The following is a 20,721-nucleotide window of genomic DNA, read 5'->3' on the forward strand; positions in this document are numbered from 1 at the left end:
ACTGGAATCCTGCTAAGTGTGAAAACGGTGAGAGCTAGAAATTCTAGAACACTGTGAAGATTTGGAGATCTAGGTCTCCTTGAGTTCCACATCCAAACTTTTTGATTTAAACCATTTCTGAGCAAAGCAAAGCTACAACACCTTTAGCTTGCAGCACTAATAATGTGAGATGAAAGAAATGCTAAAATTATAGACAAACATTATTTCTCACCATTCAGACTTAAATGAATCAATACTTTGTTCTCAGATTGTATTTTCACTAAAAGAGAGAATGTCAACTTTCATCAGTACCATTAATACTAAGTGCTCCCAAATTTCAGAATGAAATAATTATGTTAAACTAATGTGTGATTGAAAATAGTTACAGTTATATTGATTTACACTGTAGATCTGAGAATGGAATTTGCAAGCTTGGCAGGTTTGTAAAATAGAACCTTTTAATAAATCTAAAAATATTAGTTATACTGTAAAGTTGAGCATTTAACTATTCCATATGGCATTTAGCTATTAAAAAACAGAAGCACTGGCGGTTTAAAAATTATCTGATTTTATCAAGACATATTTCTCTAAATGCAGGAATATATTTCTAGGATAAAATTAGAAACAGACAATTTACTAAGTATGGATGTAGCAAGTATATTGAATGTGAGAAGAAAAATTAAATCATGAATCCTGGAATATGTGTGCCCATGTGAGTAGTTTGGATATAGGTATAGTAGAGTGGGACCACATCTGGATTGCACTTTCCAGCACTAATCGTTATTTTCTCATGCAAGAGAAATGCTTTTGATATAAAAAATTTGACTCTTACAGGTGTTTTTTTCTTCACCCTCCCTAATCCTCTTCCTATCTTGTAACATGGTATGAAAAGGCATATGGTCTGGAGTTTCAGGGTTTTTGGTAGCTGTGATTTTGCTTTATTTTACACTAAAATTTACTATGAGTCTCAGGGTACAGTTGCTCCACTTCTGTTTCATTATTTGACTATCCCACACCATGAGTAGTATAAATCTAGGATCAAGATTTGCCAGTACTGGCATTTCAGATGTTTAGGGAGATAATAAATCTATATTTAATTTAATTTAATCTATGCAACATGTATCATTACATTATAAATTTATTATGCTTCCCTATAAAAGAAATTGTGCAGTGTAGTTCTTGGTTGTCATAAATGCTACTTATTCTTTAGCTTCACATATAACCATACCTTCACATGTAATATCCTTTGTGCAGTCCTTGAAAAGGAGATTTGCTTATGGAAAGACTTCTCATGATGATGCCACAGGGCGTGGTGGATTCAAATTCAACAAAGTGTTCTAAGACTAAAATTCAGAGATCAGAGAAGTAAATATGTAAGTTGTAAGTGAACTACATAGCAATTCAAGGCCACTGTTAAAGTACAAAAGAGCAGTACTTTGTTCAAAATAAATAACTCTAAATCAGATATCATACCATTTTTAATGGGGAATAGTCAAATGTTTATATCTTTGCTATGTTCTATCGCTTCACTGATTTTCTGTACTTAATAAGCAGGGGAAACCATAGAATATTTATTTTTTTATTACTGCAATACATGCACAATGGATAGATAATTTCTCTTTCATTGATATTGCAAGAATCAATCCAATCGTCAGTAAATAAAGGTTAAGTATTTTAAAGAGATCAAATCTTGACTGCGTGCAACTTTTCCAAAACTCCAATCTACTCTTCCCTACTCCTGTGGAAACACAGCAAGAGGTTAGTTTCTCTTATGGTTTTATGCAGAGATATATGGTGTGTTCCTTCATTATTAAAATGAAGTCACATGGAAGTTTAAACGGAAGAATATTTTTGCATCTGACTGCTGTTGTCTCTTTATTTCATAGAATCTTAGAATGTCTTGAGTTGGAAGGTGACTTAAAGATTATCTCGTCCCAATCCCCCTGCCATGGGCAGCAACACCTTCCACAAGACCAGCTGGCTCAGAGCTCCATCTAGCCTGTCTTGAACACTTCCAGGGATGGGAAATGCACAACATCCCTCAGAAGCCTGTGCCAGGGCCTTACCAGTCTCACAGTAAAGAAATTCTTCCTAATATCTGATCTAAACCTACTCTCTGTCAATTTGAAGCCATTCCACCTTGTCCTGTAACTCCAGGCCCTTGTAAATTGTCTGTCTCCGTCTTTCCTGTGCACTCCCTGCAGGCACTGGAAGGCTGCAATTAGGTCATCCCAAAGCCTTCTCTTTTCCAGACTGAACAATCCCAATTCTCTCAGCCTTTCCTCATGGCAGAGCTGCTCCAGCCCTCTGATCACCTTGGTGGCCTCCTCTGGGCTGGCTCCAACAGGTCCCTGTCCTTCCTGTGCTGGGACCCCAGAGCTGGATGCAGCACTGCAGGTGGGGTCTCAGCAGAGCAGGGCAGAGGGGCAGAATCCCCTCCCTGCCCTGCTGCCCACGGGGCTTTGGATGCATTTGTCTTTCTGCCCTCCCAGTGCACATTGCAAGTTTTAAAATGCTTCTAATAGTCATAGTAAACACTGAAAAATCAAAACCATATTACATATATAAGTAAAGACATATCTGGGTTCCCTTTTGAGAACAGACAAGCTCTTTTAAAAAATTCCAGTCATATTCCTGGTTTCCAATAATGCCAAGTCATAGTAGATTACATCCCTTCAATGGATTAGGTACAATAGGAAATTAGCTGAGCATTCCCTGATTAGCTGTCTTATATTAAAAATATTGGGAAAGCACAGGAAAAAATTATAATTTTAGATGTCTTTTCCATTAGTTGTTTTCTATTAGTCTCCAGCATCTTATAGATAAGGAAAATCAGATCCTCCTGATGTGAACAGAGATTTTAAGTGCTTGGTATCATTCTGCCCAAAAGGTATGAACAGGAGGTAAATATGGTCTATTAAGTTTATGTACAATGGGATTATTTTACACACAGACAAGCATTGTACAACTTCACAATCTAATCTCAGTGTGGAAAAAAATCCTATATGGAAATGTTAGAATCATATCTATTGCGCTGTCAAGTAGTACTTTAAGTATTACAAAGGTAAATAGAATGGAATAGAGCATGACAGAAAAAATAGATGGCATAAATTTTTCTGGCAAATTGAGGCCTCAGTGGAGAGCTCCAGGATACTTGTGACCATCTAAGCCTAATTCCTGTGTATCTTTTATAAGAGCAGACTCAAGAAATTCTTACATATATTTATTTCCATATAGAGGTGACCTAAATACTAGTTCTCTGTCAAACAATTAGCAGAATAGCAGTCTTCACTGCATGGTCTTTTTTATCCAAACAAGAAATTCTGAGCTCTAAAAAACCCCTTGTAACCCTGTCAGCCCTGCTTAACCTCCATTAGAGGCTTCAATTTAGCTGTCTGTCTTCTCTGAAGTCTAAAAGCTGTTACTTGGCTGTCATAAACTGAGATGGCTGGTGGTCATGGCTATTCCAGTGAATAAAGGCTGGAGCTGAGAGGCGAGGAGAAATAGAAAAACCATGCTGCTGGCTCTGTGTGTGCTCTTCTCTATAGTGAAGGTGAAGTCTGAGCTTTTCCATACGTTGCCAATCTGCCGATTTTCATATATATGCCCTCAAAACATTTAAGAAAGGAAGGATGATTCAAAAAAATTGGTTGCAGTTCTTCAAAACATCGGGTTATTATTGAAAATATGCAATTATAACTCTCCTCTATTTTTTAGAATAGTGTTTTCAAATTATCTAATGTTTTTGAAGGGAAGAATGTCATGAAAAGCATATAGGAACTTGCTGAAAATGCTACAGCAATAAAGAATTTAAGTGATTTCAGTGAATTCAGGTGAAATGGTTCTAATTACATGCATTCTGTTTGAAATTCAAATGTGAAAAACCACAGGAAATCAGGAGGTGATTTTGGAACATATTTGGTACATTAGAGAAGAAAGAAAAAATCTTTTCTGAGGTAATGATCACTAAAATATTAACCAGAGTGAAAAGTATATAACTTTCAGGCAAAGAAACTCTCCCCTCTACTCCTATTCCCCTTGAGATCTTTTATTTTTTTAAAGGCATTATATTAAAAATTATATGGGTAAAAGAAATAATTCTCAATGTTTTAAATTTGTTTTGCAGTTCTAACATAAAAGTACAAGGAATGAATAAGAAAATTTTACTTGAATGCATGATTTTAGGAAGTTTCAGAAATTGCACTGAAAAGTGTTGGGAAAACACTCCTCTTTTCTCTTGGTGTACAAAGAAGAAATTTCTTGTTTCATTTCCCCCTTTTGTATCAGCAATAATGTGGCAGCAGGACCAGGGCAGTGATTGTCCCCCTGTGCTGGGCACTGGTGAGGCCACACCTCAAATACTGTGTCCAGTTTTGGGCCCCTAATTACAGGAAGGACATTGAGGGTCTGGACTGTGTCCAGAGAAGGGAACAGAGCTGGGGAAGGGTCAGGAGCACAAGTCTGATGAGGAACAGCTAAGGGAGCTGGGGGGACTCATCCTGGAGAAAAGGAGGCTCAGGGGGAACCTTATCACTCTACAACTCCCTGAATGGAGGGTGGAGCCAGGTGGGCATCAGTCTCTTCTCCCAAAGAACAACTAGCTAGGACAAGATAGGACAAGAGGAAATGGCCTTAAGATGCACCAGGGGAAGATTAGATTGGACATTAGGAATAATTTATTCAATCAAATGGTTTTCAAGTATCGGAACAAGCTGCCCAGGGAAGACATAGCATCAATGCTCCTGGAGGTATTTTAAAGACGTGTAGATGTGGCACTGAGGGTCATGGTTTAGTGGTGGGCTTGGCAGTGCTGGGTTAACAGTTGGACTCAATGATCTTAAAGGTCTTTAACCTAAACTATTTTATGATTCTTTAATTTTAAAGGGTAATCTCTTTCACTCCTAGCTTCTTTGCCCATTGGGGGAATTGAATGTCTCTCTTCATCTGGGGGAGAAGAGGGACATTACACTTATTTTATTTTCCAGAAGGAATGTCCCACCTCTCACTTTCTCAAAAGCAAATGAAGAGCAAAGTTCTACCCTGCCATGTAGCTCAGTCTTTTTTTCTGTTTCAGCCAAGCACCCTGGTTTAGTTAATTTCCTGTATATCTTGAAGCAAGGAAGCTGAGGCCACAATTATTCCTCTTGTGGGCACTCTTGCTTTCTCTTTTACTGATACACACATATGGTTTTCTTGCAGTGCCATAGGAAAAATGTGGTGCTTTGAAATTTTTTAAAGTTAATGTTGTACTTTCTGGTATGTTCTTCATACCTGCACCATCACAATATGAGACACATCCCCACGTACAATCCTACAGCTCTAGTAATACCTGTTCACATATCTGAAGTATTTACCAGGTGCCCCACAATCTTTTACTTTCCAAGTAGTCTGGGGAACTAGATACTAAAAGATAAATCAGGACATTCAGTGGGCAGAAGTCTTTCAAAGCAAATGCTTCTCAGGGATTTCTTAGGTTTCAGGTCTTTCTAATCCTGGAAAAAGAGCTGGAGAAAAAGTTTTAAGCCGGTTTTGACAGTATTCTAGTCTCATGTAGCTATAGGGAAAAAAAGTGTTTGTATTCCAATGTGGGATTAAAACAAATTTGGTACCTCAAAACTCCATTATGCAGATATAGTTCTGATCCAGTCCCCTGAGGAACAGACAGAACAAAAAAGAGAAACATCTGTCTTTGTTTTTAAAGCACATCTTGGAAACAAATAAATGAATTCTCATGGCCATTTCAGGTTTAGGAACCAGAAAGAGTTACAGCCTAAATAAACCTATATTAACAGTTCAGCAGTAACATCCATGCTCCTGTTTCAGATGTGGCTGCTTTCTTTTGCTATTATTTACATTCTCTGCTGCTACTTTAAAACTGGATAATTGATGAGAGCTGTGTTAATCACTTTTACTTCTTTGAAGCTACTCATTTGAGAATAGGAAATAAAAAACCTTACAGGGACATTTTAAGGAACATGTAACCTCTGTACTAAATGACTACTCTGTTTTTGTTGTTCCCTCTTCTCCCAACACGTTAAAGTTGTGCTCTAAAAACTTAGCAAAGCAACTACTTATCCTCTAACAAAGAAACATTAAATTTATTGAATTAGGGAAGAGTGGGCATTTGTCCTTCACACAGCTTTATATAGGTTCTTTCTTAAATTATAAGCAGGGAAAACAATGCTTTTATGTCACAGAATATAACAAGGATTTATTTTGTCTCAAGAAAAAAAAATTCATCCCTTTTGTGAGAGAGAACACATGCCACATTATGTATATTATTTTTAATAAATCTCTAATCATTAATTTTTCAAGTTTTCCTTTCATATTTTTGTTTAAATGTGACTTAAAATCAAAATAATGCATAGAAGCTATTCTGCTAACATATATATTATTGCAATTAACTATGTGCCACTTAATTGTGTTGAAAACTTCCTTTTACTGTTAGTTTAAAGTTTCCTTTGTGGAGCATCTTGTCTTTCTACATACCTGTGCTGTTTTTATGAAAATGTTCATTCTGAGACAGCTTTTTTTGTCTTGGTGTATCTCAAGAATTCCACTTATGAGATGTTGTATTAAGATACAGAATTCCAATTCCTCATATGGCATTAATCCAAATTAATAAAATGCAGCTGAGTGAAGCCACTGGCTAAATATAGGAATCTATATAATTGAAGATACTTTTAATAAAGATAATTCTTAAATTCCGCTATTGGAATTTGGAAATGCAATGAATGTACCTTAAGCATTGTAAATAGATGGAAAAATCCCGGAAGGTCATGCAAAGCTTGTGGTAATTTAAGAGGTTTTTTTTGAAGACATTTTGCTGCTTCAATCTTTAACATAAATAGTACAGTAAATTTTCTCATTTGACTTTGTATGACATTGTAGAAATATAAGTCTTGCATATAGTCACGTTTAAGAGAAAAACCAAACCAAAACCAGCCAATCAAGCAACCCAAGCTTCAGCCTGTTCTCATAAATGCCAGTCCATTTCTTTGTTATAATTGTTTTAGTTTGTGTTTACTCTGCACTGGGAAATGTTGTGCTGGGGCTTCACACAAACCAGGTATGATGCTTATGCACAGAATTACTGGTCGCACGTTGTTTAGGAATTCATGGGGGAAATAAACTGAAACCGCGACAAAATAGAAAATTCCCAAACAATTTTGGAATGAGAATGTTTGGGTGTGGATTTCTACTGTGAGGATGTTGTCTTGGATCATTTGAAGGATGGAAAGAGGTTGTCATAGCAGACTGCTGCAATCTACAGTCATAGACCTAAAATTAATCTACTTTATTCACTGGAGATTCTAATTAAGATATTGCCAAAGAGTATTTGTTTAAAGTGTCATTGAACATAAAATTTGATAGCACATTATTAGTAATAAAGACAAATAAATGTGTGAGAGGAGGAAGATCAAAACACGAGTGTGCTGCCTCTGTGTGTGATATGTGCTGGCAGCTGTTCTAAGTGATGTAAGCTTCAACTTTAACTGCAGTACCTGTTTGAAGACAGCTAAAGACATAATTCGAAACAGCAGCAATAAGCAACACTATTATTATTATTATTATTATTATTATTAATGAATACAGAATAACAGAATGCCAGGTCTATATCTAGGTCAGTTTTTAGATCATAAGATTCCATCACTAATGCTTAAATTAATGAAATTATATTGATTTTCCTTTATTTCTCCTCATCATAGGAAAATAATTTTAATATTTTGAGGACGATGTTTAATAGTGTGTTGAGCTGCAAATTGATTTAAATCACCAACACATGCAATCAGTGTGTAATCACTGCTTGTTTTCATTTTTTTAGGAAAAATTCCATGAATTCATGCTATGATATTATTTTCTAGATCCTGTGACACTGAATGCACTGTGTGGATGAATCTCTATCTCTTTGCAGGTGATTTTTTGCCAGTTGAAAAGTGATGCTACCTGTCCCTGATCCTAATTATACACCTGTTTCTTGAAAAATTTAATACTAGGAATTGATCTCCTTATAGCACTGGATATGAAAAGCCCATGAAAAGCAAGGAATTAAGAATGTCGAGTTAATATAAAATGTTTAAAAATTAATTTTAATAGACATAGTTTGGCTAAGAGAGTGATAGTGATCAATACCTTGCAGTAGAAATTCTATTCATTATTGCTGTTTGCAAATAATGCATTGATTAATTATTAACAATGCAACAGACAGAGCTTAACATTTGATGTAATTAAGGGACAGACTCAATGAACTTGGGCTGAAGTGCTCATTAAAAGTTAATTGAGCAATGGAAAAATTTAGGTTGTCCCAGACTCTTGAGTTGTTTTCACAGACTTTCTATACTGGACACACGTGGCCTGCAGGGACACACAGACGATGAGAAGTTTGAAATTTATAAAAAGCCCAGGGAAAAGTTTAGCCTCAGGCATCAGCTTACAGTCTACTGATCTTGTTAAGAGTATGTCTTGGTTTTGAAAGACAGGTGTCTGCTAAGGAAGGCAGAAGCCTCCCTTGAAGTGGCAGATATAACACCTTTCCCTCTGAGTTATTATAATTTTGAAATCAAGAGCCTTTAGGCAAAGATGTGGGAAATAGGAATAACAGTTCTTTAATATATATATATATATATATAACCAGTCAAACAAAACAACAACAACTATGGCAGTAACAGCAATCACAAACCCAGTCCCAGCCTTCTCGGCAATGAGGCCCTTTCCCCTCGGGTGCAGTTCCGCTCGCAGCCGGCAGGGGCGCTGGCGGCTCCCGGTGAGCAGGGCAGGTGCAATGGTTCCCCCGCGGCTGCAGGGGGCGCTCCGGAGCGAGCTCGGGAAACACGCGGCACCGGTGCCCTGGGATCCCGGGAAGGGATGGAACAAAGGCTTCACAAACCCCTGGGCAGCCGATCCCGGACTCTCAGGAACAGCAGGCTGGAGCGGCAGGCTGGAGTGGCAGGCACAAACACAAATCCTGGGTGGCAGATGAGATGTATCCAAAAGGGGAACCCCACGGAGGCCCAGGCAGGCAGGGTGAGCACGGCTACAACGCAGCGAAAGCTCGAAGCAGCAGCGGGGCAGGGCGGCCACAGCCCGGCCTCCAGAAGGGCAGGGAAAGCGGCTTTGGGATCCGGGTGTTGTTTCCAGCAGAAAGAAAAACGGCCGAAAAAAGGAACCTGCAGCTTCTCTCTCCGGACGCTGAGAGCGAACTGAACCCACACCCAGGTGAAACAAAAAAAGTGGCCAGGCCCTTTTGTCTTCTCTTAAGCACCCAGCGATTTATCGTCTTAGTAACAGAATGGGGGAAAATTCCTTTAACAGAAAAAATAACTAGATCTCTTAAAACCCCAACAGAGTAATACAGCTGTTATTTGTTACAAAAAATACAAGAAGCAAACATATTTTTCTGTGACTGGCACTTATATCTGAGAAAATTTGGTGGGTGCCTATTCCACCTGTATTTCATAGTTAGGACCAGTTACAATGCAGCTTCTAAAACCACAATGTGCATGACATGACTCATCTGTGAAAATTTCATTTGATATCTGAGATCAATGGTGTATTTAATGCATCTAGAACCACAGATAACATCATTTTAATTAAAAATGCTAGCAGAGTAATTACTTTTTAAGCATATGGCCGCAGATAAGAAAATTGAATGACACTTAAATTGGGTTTGTAAGAAAATGAATTTGCATTAAAAAGTAGCTATTAGCCATTTCAGTGACAATGTGGGAGATCAAGGTTATAGATCTTTGCTCTGTAGGTTGAGAAACCTGTTTTATGAGAGCTGATATATATGGGCTTTAAGGAAAATGAGGTTTCAGTGATTTTTCACATCTAAGTTTCAGTTTAATTAGTATCATCACAAGGAGAAGCATTTGTTCCTTTTAGGGAAGAGTGGACAAATGGCCCCTTCAAAAATCAGGGGAAAATGTCATGGCTCTGAAATTAAAGCAAATGGGCAGTAATTACTGGGCATGAAGAGATTGTTTAAATTGATTTCTGCAATTTTTTTTTTAAATGCACCATTAATCAAGGTAAAGTTTCAGTATAAAAAGGTATGAAGGGACATAAACTGAGGAAGAAAGCACAGACAACTTTTCCTGATGTTTCATCACTGTTGCAGTGGGGATACTGTAACACATGTACCAAACCAGGAGTCCCGTGGAAAAGAAATACATATGGACAGATTCTTGGTAGATGTTTCAGAGATGGTTATTTCTCCAGCCGCGTGGCCGGAGCTCTGCCGAGGAACTCTTACAATCACGGGACCCGAGGGTCCTTGCCCGCGCAGGGAAACGCAAAACAACCAACGGGGAACGAGGCTGACCAGGGGCAGGGAAACCCTGTGCCTGTCCCCTCAGGGCCCCTCTCCCAGGGCTACATGGCGGGGGGAGGAGACCCCGACATTGCTCCTTCCTGGAATGAATGTTTTCATGGAGGAGATTAGCAGGAGCACCAGAACAGCTTCAGCTGCTGAGTTTCACAGGACAAAGAGATTCTAGAGAGACACTGTGACGTTTCCTTGTGCCTTTCTGTCTTTCTTGCATTCTGGAAAAAAAGGAATCGGCCCAGCCTCTGATAGTCTACGCTCCACTTGCTGCATGTCTGGCTGTGGCAGCTCACGTCCAAACACAACTGCGTCCTTGTTGAGCACGGCAATGGATGGCCACAAGCAGGGAGGTTCCCCAGGGAACGTCAAGGGAGACACCTGGGGAAGCGCAGAGGATAGGGATAGCTCGGGGAGGAGACGCCGTTGGGTGTCTCTGATGATGGTGCCAGCACCCTGAAGGAGCAGCCAAGACAGGTGCTGGAAGCAGACATGTCCTGCCCTTTTCTGCTGTCACAGGGACACAGGACACACTTGTTGCCACAGGTCCAGCAGACTTGATCCAGGAACAATGGATCAAGTGGCCATGCATTGGTAGGGAATGGCCTCCAGCTCCAGCAAGAGCAAAGCAGGATCCTCTAGCAGCAAAGCCTGAGCTTGGGAACTGGGCCGTCTCCTCAGCAGACACCAAAGCGCTTCCCGCCCCCCCTGGACGTCTGCCACCGCTCCCTGCTTTTCTTCAGTGCCGGCTGCTTCTTCCATTGCTCCAAGCAAGTCCAAGCTGGCTTTGGAAGCTCATGCATGTGTCCTTAAGGGGCCTGCATGGAGGAGAGGGACAGCAGCTGCAGCACAGGGCTTGTGTCCCATCAGAGTCTCTCTCTCACGATGGCACCAATGCGGCTGCCTTGGGACGCCTGTCTGCGGAAGGCGAGTCTGCCCTTGGAATAAATGAATCGGTTTCTGGGTGTTGATTGTTACTGTTTGGATGAGATATAAAAGAGGGGAGTTGATAGTTGAACAAACGAGCATGTTAACTGAGGATATTGCAAGACTGCCCAGGTGTAATATCAGAGTGTGAGCACCAGGTGGAGACGCAATTGGGGACGTGATGACGTGATGGACTAGAAAATCACCTCATGCAGGTGATGTCAACATCTTGGACCGCTACTGGATAAAGGATTATCCAATCATTCAACGCCCTCGGGAAACGAGTGGACAAAAGTGCATGTTGATAAAGACCAATAGAAGCCCTGGAAGTGAGCCAATCAGAAGAAGGATCCCAAATCCACCTATTGTGAATGGACAGAGGGTATAAGAACGGACCTGGGACTTTATCCGGGGGTCCTCCTGCGGAACTTGGGGTCCAAGGGAGCACCCAGTGGGTCGCACTGTCCTTTTTTGAGTGTTGGTTTACTCTGGCTTGTCTCACGGAGCCTGGGCTTATCCTGGGTTCCCGCTCTCAGTTGTTAATAAATAAAGGAGTTGGCTTTTCTTTCCAAAAAGTCTCAGCCTCGTTTACAACACCCTCAAGCACGGCCACTGAAGTCAGTCAAGGGCACGGGCTGCAGCCGAAGCTGCCGAGCGTCGCTGTGAGGCTGGCAAGGCAAGAGAAAGCCATTGTGGCCAATTCTGCTGGAGCCTTTTGCCCAGCCACGTGCAGTTGTGCCCACAGTATCCCCCCGTTTGGCATCCCGGCTGGTGCGGATGCTTTATTGAGCAGGCGTTCGGGCTGCTGCTGTTCCTGTGCACGCTCTGGTGCTGTTTCTGCGGCGTCCAGAGCCGCTTTGGCAGCAGCGACTCGGCAGCCCTGCTCGAGGAGACATCGCCGGCCTCCCCGTGGAGGCAGCAGCTGTGCGGGCCCCGAGCTCTGTGTCAGGGGGGCCTCGGTCACAGCACCGTGGCCTGGGCAGCCGCGGGGGCCCGGGCTGGCCGCCAGCCCTGCCTCTGCCCGCTGCCCCTTATTGGCAGCGGCCAGTGGCCGTGCCCCGGCATGGCCCCCCTGCCCTCCTTGTCCCCAGCCGGCCCAGCCTGGGCACCTTGGGGTGTTCCCCACCTCCTGCTGAGGCCCGGCCTCGAGGGCTTCTGTTCTGCCGCAGGCCTGGGAGACAGACGCATCGGGGAAGTGCCGGAACAGCCGGGTGGCAGGAACGAGGCGGCTGCCTGGGGGCTGCTTATGGCCTTTGACACCCGGTTCCTCAGGCCTTCCCACCAGCCCGGCCCCTCAGGCTCTCCCCCAGCCCGGCCCGGCAGCGCCGCAGCCCCAACGGAGCTCCAGAGGGGCCGGATCGAGAGGCACCTCGGAGCCCTCAGCAGTCCAGCCAGCAACGCACGGGCAGGAGGACACAGACGGCGGTTCCTGCCTGGGACAGGAGTTGCGGCCATCTCCAGACAGCGGTCTCGCAGCCGTCCCCGCAGCTCCGGCCCCTGCCCAGCCGCTCTGTCGGCAGCGTTAAGGCTTCAGCGGAACCACCAAAGGCCAGGGGGCTTCTGGCCATTTCCCCTTCCACACTGCACGCCCAGGCAACTTGCTGAGCACAAGCACCCTTTTTCCCCTCTTCCCCTCTGCCCTGCGGACACTGGGCACCAGAAGAAAGCTCCGGGGAGTCTGTGTATTAGAACACTGTTACAATTCCTTTTTAAGGTTCTTAGAAATGCCTCTGCCCAAATTAAGGTGCAAACGAGACCATATGCCAGTGACAATGGTATGGGTTTTATTTGATGGTAAATATTAGAGAAAGAAAGAAGTAGAAAATAGTTGGCGGGGGACAGAAAGAGTGACAGGGACAGAATAAGGAAAATATCACCACGCCGTGGATCCCCACCATGTTCCACTGATCCTCTCCAGCTGGTGTTCTTGGTGGTGAAGGTCCCCCAGAAAGCACAGAATCGGATGGGTTTATATACCCTCGAGCCAGGTAGCAATGTCCAGGCATGTCCCCCTGGGGGAGGGGGGCAGTCTCTCACTGCCGACTCTGGATCTGTTGCATCACGCGCAGTCCTGTGCTGCAAAGCCTCTCACGTGAAAGTGCCGTGGCTGTGGCCTGTGGGGTTGGGAGTTCCACAGCCGGGCCGGTTTATGTAATGGAGGATGGCTGTTCAGTGCCTCTGACCAGAGGTTACTCCGTGAACCTGAAACCTCCTCCCTCCCCCTCCCCCCGCCTCGATTGGTTGGGATGGTCTGTGTAAACCTGGCTTCTGTGAGCTGCGCTCTCCCCCCACCCCAAACTCAATTTATCTAATCAGCAGTTTGACTTTCAGTTCAAAGTCCCACCATTCAGGGAGGCATCTTTGGTTGTAGCTTCTTCATAATGAGAAAAAACTTTATATCGATGGTTGAGGCATGAACTATTTTTAATCTCAGACAAGCACATACTATATTTACATATAAGGGAAAAAACCAAAAGAAGAAAAGAACCATCTGAAAGAAAAATGCCCGCTGGCTCAGGTAGCCCCAGCAGAGAGAGCCTCCCAGATCAGGTCGCTGCAGAGCTGCAGCACTGCAGCTAGCCACGGCCCGACAGACGAGGCCGTGTCCTGCATGCCCTGCGGAGTCCATCTCGCAGCACCTGGAAGATGGAGCGCGGAGCTCTCTCCAGGGCCCGCAGGACGTAGGCTGTTTGACGCGCCAGGCTGGAAACGGCAGGGCTGATGTCACGGGACGCGTCTTCAAGGGCTGCAAGAGAGAGGAACAGAGGCACGGTCAGACTCCGCATCTGCGGGGACCCGAGGAGACCCCCCCTGCCAGGGCCATCCCAGCCTGCTCTGGCCATGGCCAAGAGGGAGCAGGGACCAACGGGATCGAAGGTCCCTGGACAACCGAAGGTGCTGGCCACAAATCCCCCATGCGCCCCTGAAACCTCTCTGTGCTCTGCCCACGCCGCCGCTCGTCCGCGCAGGGAGCAGAGCCCTCCGCAGCCGGGGCAGGGATTGCAGCTCCCCCCGCCAGCCCCCGCTGACAGCCGGCTGCACTCACTCACCCTCGCAGACGAGCTGGAGCTCTTCCTGCTGGCCCCTCAGGTGCCGCCCGGCGATGCCTGGGAACACAGAGCCTGTCACGGCCCCAGCGGCACAGCTCCCTCTCAGCGGCGCTGCCAGCCCTGCGGCCGCACGCTCTCCTCGCCCCGGCAGGGCTCAGCCCGGGCCCTCGCCGCATCCCGACGCCCGAGGGCACGGCTGCGAGAGGGCGGTGGCAGCCCCGAGGGCAGGCGGGGCTCCACGGCCCCTGGCCCGGATCCCGCTGCCGGGGCAGCAGCCGGGGCTGGGGCCGCGCTGCGGCGGGGCGGGGAGGGGAGGGGCCCCGGGCTCGTGGCTCACCAATGAACCTGATGGCCGCCTGTCGCAGGGACTCCTGTGGGCTCCGCAGGTACGGCAGGGCCCGCCGCGAGTGCTCGGCCGCTCGGCTCCTGTCCTCTGCCAGCTGGAGAGAGCGCCAGGAGGGAAGGGTTGGCGCGGGCTCAGCCCCTTGGCCGGGCGCTGCCTGCGGCCCGCCCTGGCCTCCCCTGCCCGCACAGCGCTGAGGCCCGGCCAGCGCCGCTGGCGCCGGGCTCTGGAGGGGGCCGAGGGCCGGGCGCTGCCCGGGGAGCCGCGGAGCCCCCCCGCCCCACAGCCCAGCGGGGCCGAGGCTCCGTGGGCACCCGGCTCGGGGCCACAGGAGCCTGGAGAAGAGCCCGTGCGGCCCAGGGATGGGAGCAGCGTGTGGGGCGCAGGCTGGAGCCCCTGGCTGCAGCACTGGGCGGGGGGCACAGCTGCCAGCCCCACACACGGAGCACCGCAGTCAGGGGGCTTCTCCAGGCTGCGACTTGGGCTTCCAGGCCGTCCTTACCAGGCCCTCGCCGAACCTCCATGTCTGATCCACGTCCAGCATGCGTTCGAGATCTCTCCTTTTCAGGAAGCTGGCCGCACAACGCAGCGTTTCCCGGGAGGCCTGGAGAGCAGCAGAGAGCGGGAGATGGCACCACAGCCCAGGGCACAGGACCCGTGTCCTTGTGCTGAGGCCAGGAGGATGCTGCAGCCCATGCGGCGCCAGGGCAGGAGGCGGCCGAGCCCCCCCCCAGGGGAACCCCGGCAGCCCAGGAGTCCTCACATTGGCCACGTGCCAGTCCTCGTCATGGCAGTGGAAGGAGAGTGGGAGCAGGCTCTGGCGCACGTGTGACTTCAGGGCCTTTTTTCCCTCTGCCGTTAATAAAGCCATCATCTCTTGGAAGACGAACATGGAGCGCAGCCGCACCTGGCTATCATCCTGTATGAAAGGAAGAAAGACAGACCTCCGCATCGGCCGCTCCAGGCCCACCTGGGCACGGGCCTGAAAATGCACAGGGCACAAAATGTCCGGGCAGCAGCCAGTGGCCGTGGCTGGGGGCACGGAGCCTTACGTTGTCAAAGAGTGGCAGGAGGGCCTCAGCCAGCTGCAGGGCGATGGGGCTGGGTATCGGGGCACCACTGTACAGGAACAAGTAGCTGAGGACGGCGACGGTCATCCCAACCACGTCGCTGTCGTCTTCCTGCAGGAGCTCCACGAGGCTTTCGGTCAGGCTCCACATTCCTTTGGTCTGTGCGGAACACAAGGCTGTGCAACCGCACCCTGCTGCTGCAGGGCCCAGAGGCCAAAGGCCTGTCCCGAAGCACTCGGGCAGCTGAACCGGGAGGCAGGAGAGCTGGGAGCAGCTGCCTCAGTGCCCGAAGCCCAGCCAAGCCCAAGCGACTGCGTTCCCCAGCCCCACGCTGCCAGCGCAGCTTCAGCCGCTGCCCCCTTCTCACCATCGAGGGATGCTTGCTGAGCACCACAAGGCCTCTGAGCGCCAGGCGACGCCTCTCCCTGCACTCGCTCCGCAGGTTCTTGGACATGATCTCCAGGACGCTGTCACCGCATCTACTCCAGTCCAGCCAACGCTGGAAAGGGGGATCTGAGAGGACCTGAAAGGCACAGGGGAGTGACGGGGGAGCCGGCCGGCACGAGCCCGCGAGCGTGCAGCGCTGGGCCCAGGCAGCAGCACAGGGCGCGGGCACCGTCCCGGGCAGCTGCGGCTACGAGAGGGCAGAGAGCTGGCAGGCAGCTCCGCGAGGCTGCGCTGGCCATGGGGCTCACCTCCACAAGGAACGCCAGGGCAGGCAGATCCCGGCGTGGCTCCTCCCCGCTGAGCAGCCTGAACAGGTGGCAAACGATCCGGAAACGCACGAGTTTGGAGGCCCGGGACATCTCCCTGGCAGGAGGAGAAAGGAAGCAAGACCGTGAGCCGGGGGGGCAAACCTCTGCCAGGACAGACTCACACAGGTCTGGTCTTTCCCCGCCACCCTGCAAGGGGACCTGGGTCTTTTGGGAGGCGGCTGCTCTTGGGGACCCTCCTCTCCCGGCCTTTTCCAGTGTCCTTGGCCGGCCGGCCGTCCCTCGGTGACAAGGCCCTCTGGCCCATGACCACGGGGACTGTGTGGGGCACCCGGGACACAGGGCACAGATGCCGAGGGCAGCTGGGGAGGAGGGGGCCTCACCTGGCCAGCAGACCCACTGCGTGGTGGTGGGTGTCAGCACTCAGCAGCGTGTCCCAGCCACGCTTGTGTTCCACGGCCACCACCACGTCCTCATAGTAGAGTCGGCAGAGCAGGTCCTTCAGGGTCTGCACTGCAAACCTGTGTGCAGAGCAAAGCCCAGGTCACGCTGGGGGCACTGGCTCCTGCCCTGGGGACATGGGTGGGACAGGAGGACTGGCATGGAGCACCTGTTGGGGTCGGTGGCAAGGCCATGTTGCTCCTGGCATGCTCTCCACAAGTTCTCGACCTTCTCTGGCATCTGCACTGTGCTGAAGAACACTTGGAAGAGCAGATGCACAAAGAGGCGGGGCAAATAGACTGTCACTACGTGTGGCACACAGGGCACCTGGAGGATCTTCCACATCACCAGAGTTGCCTGCAGAGGACAGACCACGCCGAGACAGCGCTCACTGCCGAGGTGTCCATGTGGCAGGGCCCGAGCGTGGGAGGGAGAGGCCAGGGGAGACGCAGGGGGGAGCACCGGGCCCGGTGCCCCTGAACCTGCCCCTAGCCCCGGTTTCAGCCCAGCGCCTGAGGCAGGCAGATGCAGTGGGGGAAGGAGGATGGAGAACTGCTGGAGCGGCGACCCGGGGGCGAGCAAGGGCCGGTTCCAGAAACTCACAGCCAGGGCAAAGACGTCTGTGTCGTCCCCATCGGAGGTGCGCGTGCTGTGCTCTGGCCAGCTCTCCAGCACATCGAGGAGTAGCGGCATGACTGTCTTTGAAGTCCTGACTGAGCACATGAGCGTCTTCCACATGGCCGTGGCAGCTCTGTGGGGTCAGAGCTCCGTCTCAGGGGGCATCTCGGCCACAGCACCGTGGCCTGGGCAGCAGCGGGGACCTGAGCTGGCTGCCAGCCCTGCCTCTGCCCAGTGCCCCTCACAGGCAGCACCCAGGCAGCCCACCGCTGTGGGGACGGGCCCCTGAGGGGCAGGGAGGGAGCATGGCAGCAGGCTTGGGGGCTGACATGCCAGGGCTGGGAAACGGAGGAGCCAGAGGGCCCTGGAACTCTGCGTTTGTCAGACACCTTGGGACGGGCTCCACAGGGCGATGGGCTGGTGAGCCCTGGGCCCTCTGGGCAGGTGGGCCCCATACCTGTCACATGATGGGGCCACACGCAGGATAGTCATCACCACATCAGTGGGGTAGGCCTCAGTCAGATCCAGAAGGGTCCTGGACAGTCTGTACTCAGGATACTCATTGGACAGGAGCCACTGGTGGATGTACCTCACCACGGCGGGCACCTGGAGAAGGCACGGGGAGAGTTGGAAAGCTGCCAGAGGGACTAATGTCCCCAGCTTCTGCAGAGAAGCGCTTCCCTTCCCAGCACACTGTGATGGCCTCAAAGGCTTAAAGTGACCAGCGGGCGTGGCTTGGGTGGCCAAGTGATTCCTGGGGGGCTCCAGCCCTGGCCACAGGCTGCTTACTTGCTTTGGGCTGGAAACGCCCTCCTCCACAAGCATATCCAGCAGGGCGGCACTGGTCTTGGTTTTGAAGATGTGAGGGTATGCTCTGACCCCAGTGCCCGTGACGCTGCTCTCTTCCTCCCGAATTCTCCTGATGAATTTGCAAATCATCTGCAGGAGAAGGGCAAAGAAGGGAGGGATGTTCCATGGGGTGCTGCCAGCGCGGTGCTCGGCTGAGCAGCGACAGCAGGCCCAGCCCGGGTGGGGATGGCTGCAGGTACCTGCGCTGTTCTGCGGAAGCGGCCACGGGCGGGGCCCTGCTCTTGTGTCCGGTCCACGGCTGCATCTGGCAAAGAGCGAGCGCGGCCAGAGCTGAGGGGCTGCGGGAGAGGCCGGAGAACACAGCCCGGGCCTGGGCCGAGGCATGGGGCACGGCCACTGCGGGGGGGTCTGCCCCGGCCCCTCTTCCCTCCTGTCCATGGGCATATTCCCAGGGGATGGGATGGGATGGGATGGGATGGGATGGGATGGGATGGGGCCAAGCTGGCTGCAGGCACCAGCCCTGGGGCCCAGCTCTGCCACTCACCCTCCTGCGGCTGCTGGAACTGCTCCAGCTCTGCAGGCTGCTGTGCTGGGGCAGCTCCCGGGCCTTCTTCCTCCCCCAAGGCCTGCTTGGGCACGGTCAGGGGCCTCTGCTCCATGACACTGAGTAGATGTATGGCTACTTGCAGGAGAGATGCCTGGGAAGGTTGCGGGTCAGCAGGTCGTGCAGTTGTGCCTTGAAGGCACCTGCGACAGAGAAGCCTCAGGGAGGCTACAGGAGAGCAAGTCCTGCACTCTGGTCTCAGAGGGCTCCGCCACAATGACAGGAGACTCCTCGTAAATGATTCAGGTCACCAAATCCCACGGTCTGTCCTCGAGGGCAGCGGCCGCAGGAAAGGGAGACGCCTCGGAAAAGCTCCGAGTCACCAAGTCCTGCAGTCTGGCCTCGAGGGCACTGCAGGAGTAACGCCTCAGAAAAGCTCCGGGTCGGCAAGGAACGAGTGGGCTGTGCGGCACCGCTCTGTCCCGTCCTGTCCCGTCGCGTGCTCCGAGCACTGTGGTGTGGCCGCGTCGCCGCCAGCACCTATGTCAGCAGCACGTGTCACAAAGGGCCCTGGGACACCCACGGTGACCGTGCTGCACCGTGTCACAAAGGGCCCTTGCACACAATGCCACCTGCCCTGGGCCGCCCCCAGCCCGCCCCAAGTGGCCCAGCTTGGAAGGAATCCCTTGCCCCGAGTGTCTAAGACAGCCCGACAGGAACTTAAGCAACGGCTCCAACCATAAGCAAACGCTCCCCTGCTCTGCGGGCTCGGGGCAGCAGCAGGAGCCCCCACAGCTGCCGACGCAGCCGCAGCGGGAAGGGCACGGGGCCTTCCACAGAAGCTGGCACGGCCTCCTTGGGACACGTCCCGGGCCATCCTAAGCCCGGGGGTGTGACGCAGACAGGGAACGTGTGGGCCAGGGCACGAATGCTGCTCTGACCCCTGGGCCCCGGGGAACGCTGCAATCGGCAGGTGTGGCAGAGTCCCTGCCGAAGCAGACCTGCCACCCCTCGAGCTCTGGCAGCACTGGCGCCCGTCTCCTGCCCCAGAGACCTGTGCCCCGGGGGGCTTCTCTGCCCATGGGCAGCCAAAGCCAACGCGCACTGGGGTCTGTGCTCCTTCCTGCAGGGGGCTGTTGGCAGGAGCAGCTGGAGCGACTGGGGGCAATGTGACAGGAGATGTTGCTCTGTTACAGCGGGGATACTGTAACACGACATATCAAACCAGGAGTCCCGTGGAAAAGAAATATATATGGACAGATTCTTGGTAGATGTTTCAGAGATGGTTATTTCTCCAGCCGCGTGGCCGGAGCTCTGCCGAGGAACTCTTACAATCACGGGACCCGAGGGTCCTTGCCCGCGCAGGGAAACGCAAAACAACCGACGGGGAACGAGGCTGACCAGGGGCAGGGAAACCCCGTGCCTGTCCCCTCAGGGCCCCTCTCCCAGGGCTACATGGCGGGGGGAGGAGACCCCGACATTGCTCCTTCCTGGAATGAATGTTTTCATGGAGGAGATTAGCAGGAGCACCAGAACAGCTTCAGCTGCTGAGTTTCACAGGACAAAGAGATTCTAGAGAGACACTGTGACGTTTCCTTGTGCCTTTCTGTCTTTCTTGCATTCTGGAAAAAAAGGAATCGGCCCAGCCTCTGATAGTCTACGCTCCACTTGCTGCATGTCTGGCTGTGGCAGCTCACGTCCAAACACAACTGCGTCCTTGTTGAGCACGGCAATGGATGGCCACAAGCAAGGAGGTTCCCCAGGGAACGTCAAGGGAGACACCTGGGGAAGCGCAGAGGATAGGGATAGCTCGGGGAGGAGACGCCGTTGGGTGTCTCTGATGATGGTGCCAGCACCCTGAAGGAGCAGCCAAGACAGGTGCTGGAAGCAGACATGTCCTGC

General features: G+C 50.3%; 1 protein-coding gene across 1 annotated transcript; it reads right to left on the reverse strand.

The window, feature by feature from the left end:
- Positions 1-13,714: 13,714 nt before the first annotated feature.
- LOC116436677 (maestro heat-like repeat-containing protein family member 7) lies at positions 13,715-18,934 on the reverse strand. Its single transcript, XM_032093962.1, is given in 15 exon segments — positions 13,715-13,976; positions 14,281-14,337; positions 14,618-14,720; positions 15,126-15,227; positions 15,387-15,542; positions 15,676-15,852; positions 16,061-16,216; positions 16,389-16,503; positions 16,790-16,927; positions 17,017-17,204; positions 17,451-17,598; positions 17,923-18,071; positions 18,255-18,419; positions 18,422-18,645; positions 18,820-18,934. Coding segments are annotated over 15 exon segments (2,163 nt in total). The 3' UTR covers positions 13,715-13,806.
- Positions 18,935-20,721: the final 1,787 nt, after the last annotated feature.

Source organism: Corvus moneduloides, chromosome 2 (genome assembly GCF_009650955.1).
Source record: "Corvus moneduloides isolate bCorMon1 chromosome 2, bCorMon1.pri, whole genome shotgun sequence".
Lineage (NCBI taxonomy): Eukaryota > Metazoa > Chordata > Aves > Passeriformes > Corvidae > Corvus > Corvus moneduloides.